Consider the following 18,001-nt stretch of genomic DNA (forward strand, 5'->3'; position numbering starts at 1 on the left):
CAATTTCCCAAAACACTGAATTTTATCAAATGGGTTTGAGAATGTAATAAAACCTAACAGCTTATTTTGGAATGTCTTAAATAATGGAGGAAATGCATATTGACAAAATGCACTCTTCATACAAATATTTAAGGTGAAACAGACAATAATAAAAGATTTAAGTGAAAATTAGGAAGTTATGGGTAAGATGAAGTTAACTATAAATAAATGTAAGCTGTAATGGAATATAGATAGAAGCAGATGATTCAGGCATCACTACAGATTTATTATCTACCATGCATTTCTGCAAAGGCAAATAGAATGCTTAATTGTGCATTAGAGATCTGTTCAGGTTGAAAAATAAATTCTCTAGTAAAGTTTCCACCTTATACTCACTCTTTATTGTTTCCATAGAACATTGAATCTGTTAATTTTAGCAAAATTTAATAATATTGCAATATATGCTACTGTTCATGAGTTTGTTTTTGACTAATAAACGTTTTTTGTCATAACTTTTCAGCAGTATTTATATCACAGTTCTAATGGTAAACTCTATTTACTCATTCTTAATTAATCATGTTCAAATGCTAATTGGTTATTAGAGAAACCTTTGCAATTGTGTTAGCATAGCCGAAACCTGTTATTCTATTCAATAAAGTAAATTGTCTTTCATTAATATGCAAGGTACTGCAATTACTAAAATTCAATTCTGGGTGTATAAATGGAAACAGCTTTCTCAAATGACACATCAGTCTATTGTTATTTCACAAAATGAAGATTATTCCATGCAACAGATTGTCTGAAGAAAAAAGCTGAAGATTTAATTCAATGTATTCAACTACTGTATTGTATTTTGTAAGTGCAGATACAAAGACTAAAATTGTTAAGTTGAAGTTTGGTAGGTCAGATTTTGACCAGATGCAACAAAGTCTAAGCAGGATAGACTGGGAGAAGCTTTTAAGTGTGGAGATAGTCAAGGAGCAGTGGAAAAGGTTTAAAAATGTTTTACAGGTAATGCAGGACAGACACTAATAAGATACCTAAAATTGGAATCAGTATGAAATAAAAAAAACTCCACAGTGGATTAATACAGATTTATAAAAGAAAACTGCAAAGGACAAAACTGCTTGTAAGGCATATATGACTAATGACTGCAAAGCGAATCGTCGAACGTATAAGAACATGAGGGCAACCATTAAGAAGGATATCAGGGAGGCTAAAAGACAGTTGGAGAGGAATATAGCAGATAAGGCAAAATAAGACCTAACAGATTCTTTCAGTATTTTAGTAGTAAAAGAAAAGTCAAGAATGAGGTCAGGTGCATTAGAAATAGTAAAGGGGAATAAAAGATACAGATAATTAAATAGTGCCCTAAACTTACATTTTTCTGAGGTGTTTGCAAGTGAGTAAGTAGATCACCTCCCAGAGGTAAACAGGACTATTAAGGAGGTACTGAGGAATTTGGAAATTGTAGAGGGAGAAGTAATGCTTAGATTAAATAGGTTGAAATTAAACATATCACCAGGACCAGATATTATTTACCCTTGAGTTCTTAAGGAGGCTAGTGAGTACATATAAATCCTTGAAACATAATTTTAGGAAGTCACTGCGCACTGGGGAGATTCCAAAGGACTGGAAAATGGCAAATATTCTCCTGTTATATTACAGAAAGCATTTGATAAGATTCCACATGAGATGTTGGGCATCAAACTAAAAGAAGTGGGAGATCAGGGTGATGTTTTTAGATGGGTGCAGAATTGTCTCAGATACAGGAAGCAGAGGGTGATGGTGTGAGGAACCTCATCAGAATGGGCTGATGTTGAGAATGGTGCTGCACAGGGGTCAGTGCTAGGGTTGCTGCTATTTGTAATACAGTGATCCCTCGCTATATCACGCTTCGACTTTTGCGGCTTCAATCCATTGCGGATTTTAAATGTAAGCATATCTAAATATATATCACAGATTTTTCGCTGGTTCGTGAATTTCTGCAGACAATGGGTCTTTTAATCTATGCTACATGCTTCCTCAGTTGGTTTGCCCAGTTGATTTCATACAAGGGACGCTATTGGCAGATGGCTGAGAAGCTACCTAATCAGAGCATGTATTACATATTAAATAAAACTCCTCAATGATATACGATATGCTTCCCACGCGGTGCTTGATTGTTTCCCTCTCACTCTCTCTGCCTGACGGAGGGGGTGTAAGCAGAGAGGCTGTTTGCACAGAGGCTGTTTGCCTAGGGGATATGGACGCTCCTCTAAAAAATGCCGTTGTATCGCGGTGCTTCGGCATACTTAAAAGCATGTATTGATTTTTTGATTGTTTGCTTTTCTCTTGCGCTCTCTCTCTGACATTCTCTGCTCCTGACACGCATTCTTTGAAGAGGAGGATATGTTTGCATTCTTTTAATTGTGAGAAAGAGCTGTCATCTCTGTCTTGTCATGGAGCACAGTTTAAACTTTTGACTAAAGGGTTTTATTTCATGTCTAGATGGCTCTAATAATGTCAACAGTGTGGGAGAGTTTATAAGGGCTTAAAATATTTAAAAGTAACCATACAAACATATAGTTTCTACTTCGCGGATTTTCATCTATCGGATGGGAGGTTCTGGAACGCAATCCCCACAATCGAGGAGGGATTACTGTATATATAAATGATTTAAATAGGAATATAAGTAACAAGCTGGTTAACTTTGCAGGTGATACCAAGATAGGTGGATTAGCAGATAATTTGGAATCCGTTATATCATTACAGAAGGACTTGGATAACATACAGGCTTAGGCAGATTTGTGGCAGATGAAATATAATGTCAGTAAATGTAAACTATTACACACAGAAAGTAAAAATGTTAGGTTTGAATACATGTGTGAGTACAATTCCAAGGAGGTTATGCTCAACCTTTGTAATGCACTATTGAGGCCTCATCTGGAATACTGTGTGCAGTTTTGGTCTCCAGGCTACAAAAAGTACATAGCAGCACTAGAAAAGATCCAGAGAAGAGTGACTAGGCTGATAACAGAGGTTGAATTATAAGGAACGATTAAAAGAGCTGAGCCTATTCAGTTTAGGCAAAAGAAGATTAATAGGAGACATGATTGAAGTGTTTAAAATTATGAAGGGAATTAATATAGTGGATCAAGACTGTTATTTTAAAATGAGTTCATATAGAACACGTGGACATAATTAGAAACTTGTTAAGGGTAAATTATGCACAAACATAAGAATGTTTTTCTTTACACAAAGAATGATAGACACTTGGAATAAGCTACCAAGTAATGTGATAGACAGTAAGACTTTAGGGACTTTCAAAACTCGACTTGATGTTTTTTTGGACTGGTGAGCTTTGTTGGGCTGAATGGCCTGTTCTCGTCTATATTGTTCTGATGTTCTAAGGAAAAAAATAGGGAAAACTGGGCTGAACCAGGATAGAAAATCAAATAAAAGACCCGTATGCACCACTGTATAAGAAATTAAATAAATCATAGTCTGGAAATTGAAAAACAGATACTTCTCAGTTGACACACCAAATATCAGTATCTTCTGCAGCAGTGAAACAAAAATGTTAAAATGGGCAAAAGAACACAGACATTGGATGGGGAATTTTTATGGTGATTCTGAACTTTTTGCCCATTTGATCCCTTTCCTTTTATTTAGCAGTTTCAAATGTGTCTTTTTCTTTAAAATTATGCCTCTATAACCAGCATGTCGGAGTAATCTTTTTTTTGTGTAATACTGTCACATTTTCAACATAGCAGACCTGCAGTGAAGGCATAACCTCTACACACTAAAGCAGTTCTAGCTTATATGGACATTCACATTTTTCATATACTGTACATTGTAGTTAGACAAATTTTGACACTTGTTTGTCTGGTGATGGAGCTGTGAATGTAGTTGGCGTTCAATCCAACATAAGAAAGCCTGCCATAGCAGGAAGGGATATTCAGTACTCCTTATTAGAGGACCACAATTTATGATTAAAGAGAATTAGCAGGCTATCCTTTTTTTTGTAAAGAAAATCAGTGTTATATTCAATTAATATCATTTACATGTGAATTTTTTTGCAAAAAGCTTGAAGGATTACAGTTTCCTACAAATCTCCACATCTCTTCTTGGATGTAGGAGAAAGGTATTAAAAGTACAAACCCTAACTTGTATGTATATCAGCCTTTCCTGTATGTTGTGATAATAGGGTATAGAATAAACTAATATCAAGGTGAACTTTCAGCCTTTGTTTTTAGAACCCTTTATGAAATCAAGTGTCACTGCCATTTTTGATTATCGGTCCTCACCAGTACAGCATAATATGTTGAAATAAACTCTCTGTGTTAAAGTAATTCTTATTTTCCACAATTATCAGGCAGTTCTGTAAAGTATGCGGTGGACTACACTTACAGTACACATGCATGAAAGTACTGTGCATGCATGTTGCAAATCAGGCAGGTACCGCAAATCACTTAGTTACATTCCCATCCAACATTGGCTGCTGCAGCTATGTGATGTCATACTGGCTTCACAAAGCATCATGGTGCACATGAAAAAAAGGTTTGCTTAAGCTGGCAACACAGCAAATTTTCTGGAACAAATTCGACAATAAAGTTGACTAATGAATCCAGGAAATTCACTGCAAAAAACACTTTGGCAAATTTCAGTCAAAACTAGTTATCATACAATTCGCCTCTTAACACGATGCTGTGGAATACCTGCAATTTGCCATCCTATAAATTTTCAGCCCCACTTATTCCACATCTGGGTATTGAGTAAAGTAATGCTATTCTAGCAGAAGTATATGCCAGTTAAATCTGTATATATATTGTTGATGCAAGGGTGGGTATACAGAATATTTAGAGAGAAACACTGCAGAATTAGTTGAAATATATTTTATTTTATATATTTTATATACGTGGACTTTCTTCTATGATAATCATAGAAAATTCACACAGGTTTTCTTTGTTCAGCTCCTCTTAGTTAGAAACCCACGTTTTTTGGCAAGATTCTGTGCACAGGGTATAGGCCGTTATTCTAATGTAAAAAATTATTTTAAAGTTTAAAATGGTGATATTTCTGATAATATCTAGAATTGTTAGGCTGCATTTTGTTCATTAAGTATTGGGAGGTCCAGATCTAATTATGCAGATCCAGATCGTCTGGATGACTTTGATTTATGCGTGAACGATTCCAGTTCAATGTGAAGACAATTCTTCATGTCGTCAGTTCGCATACTTCTCGATGGTCCGGGATTTTTCGGGTGATTTACTATGTAATAAACTTAATAAGTTATAGCATAATGAAAATTGCATAATTAGATCTGGACCACCCTATATAGCTCACTGCTTTAATAAAAAACAGAACTACGGCTCTGTTAATCTCCACTTTTAATCTTAACAAATTGCCATGATACAAACTGTATCTATTTAATCTGTTCAAACAAGCAAGAAAGCACCTGAGTAATAGATTATCTAAATTTTTATAATAATCTGGTCGGTATAGGCTAACAGATGTTCTTAGATTTGAACTTCACTGAGTCATATTCCCATGTGACCTTTGTTCTTGTGAATAATTTCACCCAAAGCATATTTCTAAAATTTTCATAGTGAACTGATTCTTTCCAACATTGACGTCATGGCATCAGGAGACTGGGAATGTTTGGTCACCAGCTCCCGTGGGAACAGTTCCAGCAAGGTGGAGATTGTAGTTCTGGAAACTTCAGCACCATATTGCTCTGCAGAACGGGTCATCAACAATAAAGGAGAGTTCAGGTTTGTTTTTCTGAAAAATTACAGTATATATTGTTTTAATTTTTATTTAGGAAATTTTGTTTAGCATTTATGGAAGGATTAATATTTCAGATTATTCTACTTGTATTTAAGAAAAGTTTGTTTATAGATACCATTAGTTTACGATTTTTGTATAAATATCTTTTCTTTTCTGTAACTCTGAGCACATTTTGTTCATTATCCTTAACAATGAAGTTTGACAACTTAAATTAGTGGGGGTATCGGGAAGTTTAGTATTTAATTAAGCTAGGCTCCATGTATTACATTTCAAGAATTAAAAACATGACAGTAGATACATTTTTGCACAGAGCATAATCTGCAGTACCTTTTGGTTTGAAATGTAGCATTGACATATTGACTTTACAATAGGTGGCCAAAGACACTTGCAGGTATCACTGCATTCCTACCCTGCATGCAGTATCCTTTTGGCACTGTGACCTCTAATGGCATCTTAAAGGAAAGGAGAGCTTTTCGTAGATGTGACCGAGCTGGTCACTGGATGGAGGATGATTATTCTGAATGTCCTTATTCCAATGAAGTGACACGTGTACTCCATGCTTTTAGCCAGGTAAGTTTTCAGTCATTTAATTTAATTTATGGACAATAAGTATACTTCATGAACATATATGAAATTACTAATTTTTCTTAAGAAAAATATCTTTTTACGTTCAGATATGATTATTCAATGATACAGAATTATTTTTGTATTATGCTGTGCATTATTTGGATTATGTCTTAAACAGACCTCTTATGACTGTTCTTATTCTGACTCCTTCCTGTTCTAAATATTTCATGATACGAATAAAAAACTCCAGATTCCGTAATTTGTTTTTCCTTTTCATTTTAGTTTTTTTTTTTTTTTTTTTGTAAATGTGAGATGTTTTCAGGGTCATGCCTTACAGGTTACTGTTATTTGCATGATAATAATTGCCTTGTTGTGTATGGCAATATATTTTCATCAATTTTCTTTAATTATAAATTAATTTGAAACAATAAATTGAATCAGTTATTGACATAATTTCAGGTTCAGAAATAGAGGTACAGTTTATATGACAACTAGCTTTAAAGATATACAAAAGTAATATATGCAGATAATTAGGATTAAATGTCCGTGTGTGTATCACTAGTAGATAGGGAAGTAAATTAATAATATCTCAGCAACATATTTATCAAAGGTACTAAAGCTATTAGAAAATTTGCAGCTGTTGAAGTTTAATGCATAATTAGTATAAAAAGGCTGGTTAAGGACATTGTAATTAAAGGACTTTTGTAAATTGAAGATTTTTTCAGTGTCTCTCTACTTAGTAAATTTAAATTTTCTAAATTTGTTTACTTGAACAATACATGACATTCAAGTTGTACTATACCAAGTATATTTGAATTCTCCTTCTTCTCCTTCATCATCTTTCCTCACTTCTATGTGGGATTGATATTCTTGATCACCCTTCTCCGGCCATCTCTCAACCTTCTCTCAAACTTCCTCACCAATCATGCCCTTTTCCTTCAGATCTTCTTTTACTTCATTCATCACCTCTGCTTTGGCCACTCTTGCTTTCTCTAAATACTTCCATTCCAATCATACTATTGCCAACATATTCATTGTCTGTCCTCATCACGTGTCCATGCCACATCAACCTACTTTCATGTACTTTCTCAGATATCTCACCCTCTTTTTTGTACTTATGTATTCTGCGCTCTTTTCTGCCACATCTGACATTTTTTCTTGCGCTGTCTTTACTGGCCATGTCTCAGCTCCATACCTCATTGCTGATCTTACCACTGTCTTTAAAAACCTTAACTTTAACCTTTGCCCTTAATCACACAATACTTCTGATATTTTTTTCCAATTGCTCCATCTACACTCTAAATCCTGAGCTACTTACTACTGATACTAGGTATTTAAACTTATTCACTCTTTTCAATAGCAGTCCCTCCAGGCTTACTTCTGAATTCTCTTTATTATTAAACCTTATATATTCGGTCTTCTTTGTATTTATCTTCAACTTTCTATCTCCCAAAGCCCTTCTCCATTATTTCAACTTACTCTCCACTGTGCAACACAACTCAGTGTCAACAGCAAAAAGCATGCACCAGGGGGATTTGTCTTTTATCCAATTATTCAACACATCCATAACCAGATTAAAGAGGTAAGAACTTAAAGAAGATCCCTGGCGCAGACCTACTCTAACTGGGATCTTGTCTGATACCCTAACACAGTGTTAACCACAGTGTTAACCACAGTCCTCACTAACTCATACATATCCTTGGCAATCCTCACATACTGTAATTCTCTGGTATGCTTTTCTATCTCATGAGCCTCCCTCCAGCACTCTATCGTAAGCCTTTGTTTTTCTCGATGCTTCCCTGTTAGCTGTCTCATTGTAAAGACTCCATCAGTTGTTCCTCTCTCTGACATAAAACCAAACTGCTCCTCCTCTGTGTTGGTCTGTTCTCTAAGCTTTCTCTCTATAACCCTTTCCCAAATTTTTATTGTGTATGACATCAATATGATCACTCTATAGTTTCCACAGTACTGAGTAACACCTTTCTCCTTGTAAACAAGAACAATCACACGGTTCCTCCTTTCCTCTGGTATTCTCTCTTGTTCATAGATCTTCTGCAAGAGATCCCACAATACATTTACTCCTCCTTCTCCTCAGTTGTTGCTCGTATTTCATCCAGTCCTGTTGCTGTCTGTTTTTCATTCTTTTCATTTGCCTCCTTTATTTCCTCCCTCCTTATTTTTAGTACTAGCCCTTTATTTTGGTACTAACCTTCAATTTTCTTAATTGAACAGCTTTTTAAAGTACTTCTTCCAACTATTGTCGATCTTTTCATGCTCACACAAACCACACCTTGCTTATCTTTCATCTGCTTTATTTGACTGGAATCCTCCCCAGCCTTGTTCTCCATTACTGTAAGTCAGAAGCTAAACTAATTTCTTTTCAAAAATAAGCTAACTACAGTACAATCCATCTTAACTGGCCTTGCATTAACCAGCCGACGGATTAACCAGCCAGTTAAAATAAAATAAAATATATATATTTTTTTAATCCTGAGTTCTTTATATTATATGTATGCACTTCCTTCTTTCCTGGAAGGTGAGACTGTAAGCAGTCTCTTAAAATCCAAAGCACGGTGCCTTCTTCTTTCTACCTGGCGTCTCCCCTGCAGGTGCAGCTGCCTTCCACACTGGTCCAGTAACCCTCCGATCCCTGGCTATGTTGGGCTTCATCCGGACCGAGACTTGGGTTCTTTCCCCAGCGGCCAGGGTGCTCACACTGGGGCTAAACCAGCCCAAAGCCTCCACGACTGCCTCTGCCTTGTGACGGCCAGTCGTCTTCAATACCAGTCACTCCAGCTCCGTGATCGCTCAGCTGGAGTGACCGCTTTCTTCAGCCCCACTGAGTGTCGGCCAAACACTCCTCTGCAGGGGTTCATTCCCAGCTGCCTGCCTTTGCTCCATCGAATCTGATTTCTCTCGTTCGCTCTCCTGCACTGGCTTTCCTCTACCTGCTTCCTTCTCCGCTAACCTCACGGTTTTTCCTGTTCTCCCCCTAGCTGCCTCGTGCTTCTATTTATCACGGGGACGTGGATCAGATGTGGCAATTAGCAGTTCCAGGGAAGAATTACGAATGCGAACGACTCCTCACCTGTGCACTTTGTATCACGAATTCCCCGTGAACCGATCGGCCACACATACCACGCCCCCTTGCTAAGCCGCGAGTGTGGTGATTATTTATTTAAAAAGTGGCCTTTTTGACTTGAGCTGTGGACCTGCTACACCACAGTGTCCAGTCGTTGTACGAAATGGATATGGTTTCTTCAGTAATGTCGAAGAGGTACAGTACATACCTTAGAAATATTTTTCTACATGAAAATAGGTATGTGTCGGATTAACTGGCCAAAACGGCAACCGGCAATGGGTTCAGTCCCAAGGTGGCCGGTTAAGAGGAATTGTACTATATTACCAAATCAGATACCAAGGCGAAATATACAGTGCTCTCTCCTTCCCCATTTCTTTCTCCTACCTCCCCACCCTCCATGTACCCTGTCATCTCTCTACTCTTTCCCACATACCCATTTAGATCATCACTAACAGTCACCTTTTCTCCCTTTTGTACTGCTCTAAGCTTATTAGCCATTTGTATCCAAAAAAACACTCTTCTTCTCTTCCTCACAGCCCACTTGAGAACATATGCACAAATGATATTAACTACAGTCTCACCAAGGCCCAGCTTGACAGTCATCACCCTATCAATCCAAGGTATAGCTGGGAAACATTTCTGGGTCAGATGGAACTCCTGAGTGACAGGGGAGCCTTCTCCCAGTAGCGCCATTCAGCAGTTAAGAAGATCTCAACAGGCCTGTGATATGTTTAAGTCAGTGTCCCTACCCTGACCCAAACAGTACTTCTTAAAGAGTAGTTCTTCTTTTTATCTAGCATAATTCATCTTATGGCTAATAAGTCGTACAGCTATTTTAAAACAAAAACAGAGGTTCTTAAAAAGCAGTTTGCACTTTAAGCACAGAGTACATTCTTGCTCAACAGTCCTTCATATGATAGACCATATGTTAACCCTTAGGAAAAAGGGGGACATGTAATTTTTATTCCACAGTCCAAAAGGGAGTTCTGCCAGGGGAATGCTTCTATCTAGTACCCTGTGGTAACATGGCCCTGGTTGGCAGTCCCAGTTTGTCCTTCGGTTAATATCTAACTTGACTTAAATTACTGTATACTAACCCAGAAGCTTCAGTTTGCATGAACAACATTTGCTCAGACTACTTTAAACTAGAACGTGGCACTAGACAAGGATGTCCCTTGTCACCGCTGCTGTTTGCGATTGCCATTGAACCACTGGCAATACATTGTCGAAATACTGATCAGATAAAGGGGATTAGCAGTGAAGGACTGGAACAGAAAATCTCATTATATGCAGATGATATGGTACTGTATATATCTGACCCAGAAAATTCTGTGCCTGCAGTCTTAGCAGCACTCACAGAATTTCAAAAGATCTCTGGTCTCAGAATTAATCTGAATAAAAGTGTACTCTTTCCAGTGAATTCTCAAGCATATAATATTAGATTAGAAACCCTACCTTTTATCATTGCAGAACAGTTTAAATACCTCGGGGGAAACATTACAAGTAAACATAAGGCTCTATATCAAAAAAATTTCGCCGTCTGCATGGAAACAATTAAACAAGACTTGCATAGATGGTCAACCCTTCATCTCACACTAGCTGGAAGAATTAACACTGTTAAGATGAATATTCTTCATAAACTCCTTTTTTTATTTCAAAACATCCCAATATACATTAATAAATCATTCTTTAGGCAATTAGATTCAACAATAACCTCATTTATTTGGAATTCAAAACATCCACGCATCAAAAGAGCGACCTTACAAAGACAAAAGGCAGAAGGCGGCATGGCTCTACCTAACTTCCAGTTTTATTACTGGGCAGCAAATATACAGGCGATAAGAACCTGGACACAAATAGAAGAACATACAGGCTTGGACCGCAATAGAAGTAAAATCCTGCAGTTCTTCTTTGTATTCCTTGCTCTGTGCTCCAATAAACACACGCTATCGGCAATATACAAATAACCCAATTGTGCTCCACTCACTTAGAATCTGGAACCAATGTAGAAAGCATTTTAAGACGGAGAAGCTTCTATCTGTGGCACCTGTGCAAGAGAACCACCTCTTTCAACCTTCACAAACATATGCAGTTTTTAATATCTGGAAAAAATTTGGAATTTACTTGCTTATAGATCTTTATGTAGACAACGCCTTTGCATCCTATGAACAATTACATTCCAAATTTAACATTCCAGCTACACATTTCTTTCACTATCTTCAAATCAGAAACTTTGTTAAACAGAACCTTTCAGATTTTCCTCATCTTGCACCCTCATCCATGATGGAAAAAATATTGCTCAATCTCAAGGACTTAGACCCCATCTCTACAATATATAAAATCATTTTACAATCCCTCCTTTCAAAGATCCAAGAGGACACTGGGAAAAAGATCTCTCAATTAATATATCAGAAAAGAAGTGGAAAGTAGCAATGCAGAGAATTCACTCAAGCTCCATATGCAAAGCATACAATTATACAACTTAAAATTATATATCGAGCACATCTGTCTCGACTAAAACTCTCCAAAATGTTTCCAGGGCATGATCCAACCTGCGAATGATGCAACCAAGTCCCAGCCTCACTAGGTCACATGTTCTGGGCCTGCACCAAATTAACATTATTCTGGACAAAAATTTTTAATTACCTTTCATATAGCATTGGAATCACAATCCCTCCTAACCCATTAACAGCTGTGTTTGGGGTTCTTCCAGATGGGTTTAAAGTGGAGAAAGACAAACAAATTGTGATTGCATTCACTACACTTTTGGCATGCAGACTTATTCTGATAAACTGGAAGAACCCAAACTCTCCTCTTTTAAGTCAGTGGGAAACCGATGTGTTATATTATTTGAAGTTGAAAAAAATCAAATACTCAGTTAGAGGATCCGTACAGACTTTTTTCAAAACATGGCAGGATCTAATCAGTAATATTTTAAAATAAGTTCATAAAGCACAGAGAATTTATTAATTTAGATATGTTTACAAGCCTTAAATTTAACGCCGTTTGCCTTGCTTTCTCTCTCAGGGGTGGGGATCAATCTGTTCTTAACTTAATTTTTCTTTTTGTAAAAACTTGATTGCTTTGTATGGATTGTAATAAAATTAATAAAAAAAAATATATCTAACTTGGGAAGATTCTTTTATCTTTCCCAGCTGGGATGCCATCCAATCCATGCCTTTATGACAATGCTTACATATACAGTACTTTCATATATACCTATTTGTATAAATGATAGATTCAAAATTATTGTATGCCTTTAACTTAATTCTGTTTGTACATTTGAGAAAATAGTTCTCAATGTATTTCAGTTCTTTTAATACATACTTTTACCGTTACCTTGTCGTCAATGATAAATAGTGAAATTAGTCTGTGAGATTCACAAATCAAAGGATTTTTATTTTTCTTTGGAAATCCATATATGAATGCTTATTACACAACTTTAGCAACCAAATATGAACAGGTTTTAGGAGCATAGTTAACATTAAAAGCATAGTGAGGATTATTTTTGTAACATTTGAATGGGTAACAATCTGAGCCACCAGCTTTTGTGCTTTGAATTTAATAAATGGCATTGGAAAATGAGAAATTGAATGAAGAGTTATATACTTGATCCGCATTCTTCATATATTAAGTCGCTGCACATGAAACTAATAAAGTTGTTAATTAAAGTTTAATTGTTATTGAATTTATAGAGAGAGCATGTTTTTACCAATAAAGTAGTAGTCAAATAACAAATAGTTTTGAAAGGAGTATTGATTTTAATGTAAGTGTGGTAAGCTCCATGAATCTGATACTTGATGAAAAAAAATGAAATGATTTAAACGAATTTAGAGAATGGTGTTGTGACTGAGTAAACCTGGTTCCTCTCATGAAAAACTAAAAAGTGAAAATTTAAACATTAATTCACCTTCAGTTGAATTTATGTGGATTAACTAGTATAAGCTCCATTAATTTTTCCACAAAAAAATTGACTGCATTTTTTAAAAACAAATTCTTTGGAAAAAATCCAACCTTCTTAGTCAGTAGGTGAAAGGTTGTGTGTTTAAATGTTCAGACAGTAATTTTGAAAAAGCTATGCACTGTATATTCCCAAGAATGTAACAAATATTGGGCCTCATTTATAAAAACTTGCACAAAATGATCCTGAATTTGAATGTATAACTATTTCCTAAACGTTCCTATGAATTATTTATAAAATGTCTGTATACATGAATAAAAGTTTTTGAATCAACCAAGGCCTGTTTATAAATCATAACTCGTCTCAGATGTGGATGCAAGTGAATACTTTCATACATTCTTGCAGATGCAACCATTCAATGCAGGGTGTGTTATGAACAATGAGTCCCAAAGCACTTAAGTACCAAAATTGTCCCTGAGAGCTGGCGAGTTACTGTAAAACCCAATCTAGATATAAGGACAGCCACCTGGGGCCTCATGCATAACACCGTGCGTAGAATTCACACTATAACATGACGTAAACACAAAAGCTGAAATGTGCTTACGCACATAAAAATCCAGATGTATAAATCTGTGCGTTCGCCAACTTTCATGTTCTTCCGCTACATAAATCACCTGCTGCCTCACCCCAACTCCTCCCAGAATTACGCCTCTTTGAATATGCAAATCAATATAAGTGCCCCTTAAGCTCAGCGTTCTGTGAAAAGACAATGGGAAAAGCACGGGGGAAAATAGTATTTCAGCGAATACCAAGTGGAGGCAAAGAAAAAAATACTATTTGTTGGTTTAAACAGTGGTATAAACAACAAAAGGAAGTCGATTGAGTGACATAGCATGTTGGAGAAACTCGAAAGCTTAAGTTCACAAAGTCGCATAGTGCCCGAAATAAAAAAGAAGTTGTCACATATCAAAGTCGTTGTGAAAAGGTGAGTCGTAGCCCACCGTCTGAGTTTCATATGAAAGCTCATTAGGGTACAGAGAAAAAAATAGGCACACAATGGGAAAAAAGCACGAAATGTCAATTTTAATCTCAAAATTTCCACTTTAATCACATGGTTTATTTTGTCATTAAAGTAGAACCTCATAAACTTAATCTTAAAATCGTTTAATTTACTAGTTTCTCAAATCCCATCGTAATTAAAGTAGCACGTTAAATGCTTTGTTTGTATTTAATCTTCTATCTGCTCTATGTGTGTGAATCACTGCCTGCTTCTTAAACCGGCTTTCTCTTCCTCCGACAGGACACAGAATCCATTATATTTGTGATACTAGCAAAATACCCGCGCTTCGCAGCGGAGAAGTAGTGTGTTAAAGAAGTAATGAAAAAGAAAAGGAAACATCTTAATAATAACGTAACATGATCGTCAATGTAATTGTTTTGTCACTGTTATGAGCGTTGCTGTCATATATATATATATATATATACACATACACACACACACATTATATATACAGTATATATATATCTAATATCTATATATATATCTATATCTATATCTCTCTCTATATATATACACATACATACTGTACATACATACACACACACACACACACACATTATCTATACTAATAAAAGGCGAAGCCCTCACTGACGGACTGACTGACTCACTGACTCATCACTAATTCTCCAACTTCCCGTGTAGGTAGAAGGCTGAAATTTGGCAGGCTCATTCCTTAAGCTTCCTTACAAAAGTTGGGCAGGTTTCATTTCGAAATTCTACACATAATAGTCATAGAAGCTATTTTTCTCCATTTACTGTAATGGAGTTGAGCTCGAAAGCCGTGGGGGGCCGAGTTTCGTGTGACATCATCACACCTCCCACGTAATTATGCAGTACGTAGAAAACCAGGAAGAGCTCCAAAAAGCGCTTAAGAAAACATGCATTATATAATTAAGAAGGCAGCGAAACAATTAGAAGCAAGCGAGTGACATATAAAACCATATTCAGCGGCTCACGTGAACTGACGCAGTGCGCAGACAAAAAGCAACAGTCCCAAAGAGTGCTGAACAAAAACCGAATTATATTGCTACGCTCAAATAGATAAACCACACGCGTGGCTAATAGTAGAGGAAGCCTCTAGTGCTGATGTCCGAGGTTCGATTCCCGAGAGGGGATGCACTGAGTATGTACGCACGCATTTTTATTCATTTTACCTTCGCATCCCCTTGGTTTGAGACGTATGAAAAAATATGCGGTTAAGCAGAAAGACAGATCACCAATTGAAACTTTATGAATAATGGATACTTTATTCGCGATCAATGGTTGTTTTGGTAAAGCCATACTCAGTGTATTCATTAGATGAACGGTAAAAAAGTAAAGCGAGGGGAGGGTAACTTATTGAGGCACACAGGCAAAATCACAATAGCACGCGGGCTCGATGTACTGTGGTGCGCGTCAACTCGATCTGAATTGCGATCACATTCGAAAAAATATATCTTTTCAAGTTCTATTTAGTTCATATGTGTCAAACTCAAGGCCCACGGGCCACATCCGGCCCGGCGTGCAATTAAATCCGGCCCCGAGATCATTTTATATACTGTATTATTGTTATTAATGGCCCGGGGATATGAAGCGCTGGTAACACAATAAACTACAGATCCCATAATGCAGCGCTTCAGCTGCCTTGCCGAACACTTACCGCGTTAATCAAGTCTAGCTTATGATGCTGCAAGTTATTGCGAAGCTAGCCCACACGATGCTGAAGAGAAAAGGTGATTCTGAACATAGAGCCTTTAAAAACCGATGGGAGGCTGAGTATATGTTTACTGACATTGCCGGTAAACCCGTGTGTCTCATTTGTGGAGCTAATGTCACTGTAATTACAGAATTTAATCTAAGACGGCACTATGAGACAAAACATCAGGATAACCTGAAAGACCTGAATGCAATGCACAAGATACAAAAAGCAGAAGAGTTAAAGAAGAATCTGACACTTCAGCAGACGTTTTTACCCGTGCAAAATCACAAAGTGATTTCAAGTGAAGCTACTTTTATGAGAGACACAAATGCACCAGTGCAACTTGCCCCACTTTCCCTGTTGCCAAGTAATGTTGAACCAAGTCGGCACAACGGTGTTCCCAAATACGCATTTTCCTGATAAACTGAGCGCACTGCGCACTGAGTTCGCACGGCGCTTTGGTGACTTTGAAGAACAAAAAAAGAATTTTGAGTTGTTTGACAACCCATTTGCCGTTGATGTGGAAACTGCACCTGTGCAGATTCAGATGGAGGTGATTGAGCTGCAGTGTAATGGCACACTGAAGGCAAAGTACAATACTGCAGGGCCCGCACAGTTTATTCACTCCATTCCCGCACAAATGCTCCAGCTCCGTCTACATGTGGCTCGAACCTTGTACATGTTTGGTAGCACATATCTGTGTGAGAAGCTCTTCTCAGTCATGAAGACTAACAAAACAGCACACAGGAGTCGCCTCACTGATGAGCACCTGCAGTCCATCCTGAGAATCTCCACAACACAGAACCTCACACCAAACATAAACAAACTTCTTGCCAAAAAAAGATGCCAGGCGTCCATCTCTGATAAAATGACATATGAGCAAAGACAACTGAATGAATCCATGAAGGAAGAAAAATGAAAAACATTATTTGTACAAAATATTAATTTATTTATCCATTCCTAAATAATTAAATGGGCAAGGTATTTGGTATCAGTGCAATACGCTGTTTGTTAAAACGGATGACTCCTGCTCTTACGTGCAAGTCTGCCTGGATATTATGAACTATCGTATCTGTTCAAGTTCTATTTAAATTTTAAATAGAAGGAATTTTTATTTAGTCGACAGAATATTATTCCGGAATAAATCAACTCAAACCTTAAATAACTTATAATATTTTGCTCTCCATAAAAATATACCCTGTCTAAATTATACAAGTTAGAAATAAAGTAAACGTTAAAAGAACAAACATTCAAATTTCTTTACTCTTATGTAATTTTATATAAAAAATAAACTTAAATTTTAAATATCCCAAAAGATTTTGCTCTCCATAAAAATATATCCTGTCAAAATTATACAAATTCAAATATGAACATGGTGCATAACAAAACCTGGAAATATAAATAAAATTTGTTCTTTTCAGCAATAACAAATCAAATCATTCAGTTGTCTTTGCTCTTATGTCATTTTATCAGATTTGGACGCCTGGCATCTTTTTTTGGCAACAAGTTCGTTTATGTTTGGTGTGAGGTTCTGTGTTGTGGAGATTCTCAGGATGGACTGCAGGTGCTCATCAGTGAGGCGACTCCTGTGTGCTGTTTTGTTAGTCTTCATGACTGAGAAGAGCTTCTCACACAGATATGTGCTACCAAACATGCACAAGGTTCGAGCCGCATGTAGACGGAGCTGGAGCATTTGTGCGGGAATGGAGTGAATAAACTGTGCGGGCCCTGCAGTATTGTACTTTGCCTTCAGTGTGCCATTACACTGCAGCTCAATCACCTCCATCTGAATCTGCACAGGTGCAGTTTCCACATCGACGGCAAATGGGTTGCGTAAACAACTCAAAATTCTTTTTGTTCTTCAAAGTCACCAAAGCGTGCGAACTCAGTGCGCAGTGCGCCAGTTTATCAGCAAAGTGCGATTTGGGAACACCGTTGTGCCGACTTGGTTCAACATTACTT

General features: G+C 36.9%; 1 protein-coding gene across 2 annotated transcripts in view; it reads left to right on the forward strand.

The window, feature by feature from the left end:
• The window catches only part of LOC120540126 (adhesion G protein-coupled receptor A1), a 671,523-nt gene that overhangs the window by 291,029 nt on the left and 362,493 nt on the right, over nt 1–18,001 (forward strand). For both annotated transcript variants that reach the window (XM_039770625.1, XM_039770633.1), the window contains 2 exons: nt 5,571–5,735; nt 6,123–6,321. In XM_039770625.1, coding sequence (XP_039626559.1) covers nt 5,571–5,735; nt 6,123–6,321 — 364 coding nt within the window. The remainder of the gene's footprint in view (nt 1–5,570; nt 5,736–6,122; nt 6,322–18,001) is intronic.

The sequence above is a fragment of the Polypterus senegalus genome, chromosome 1 (genome assembly GCF_016835505.1).
Source record: "Polypterus senegalus isolate Bchr_013 chromosome 1, ASM1683550v1, whole genome shotgun sequence".
Classification (NCBI taxonomy): Eukaryota; Metazoa; Chordata; class Cladistia; order Polypteriformes; family Polypteridae; genus Polypterus; species Polypterus senegalus.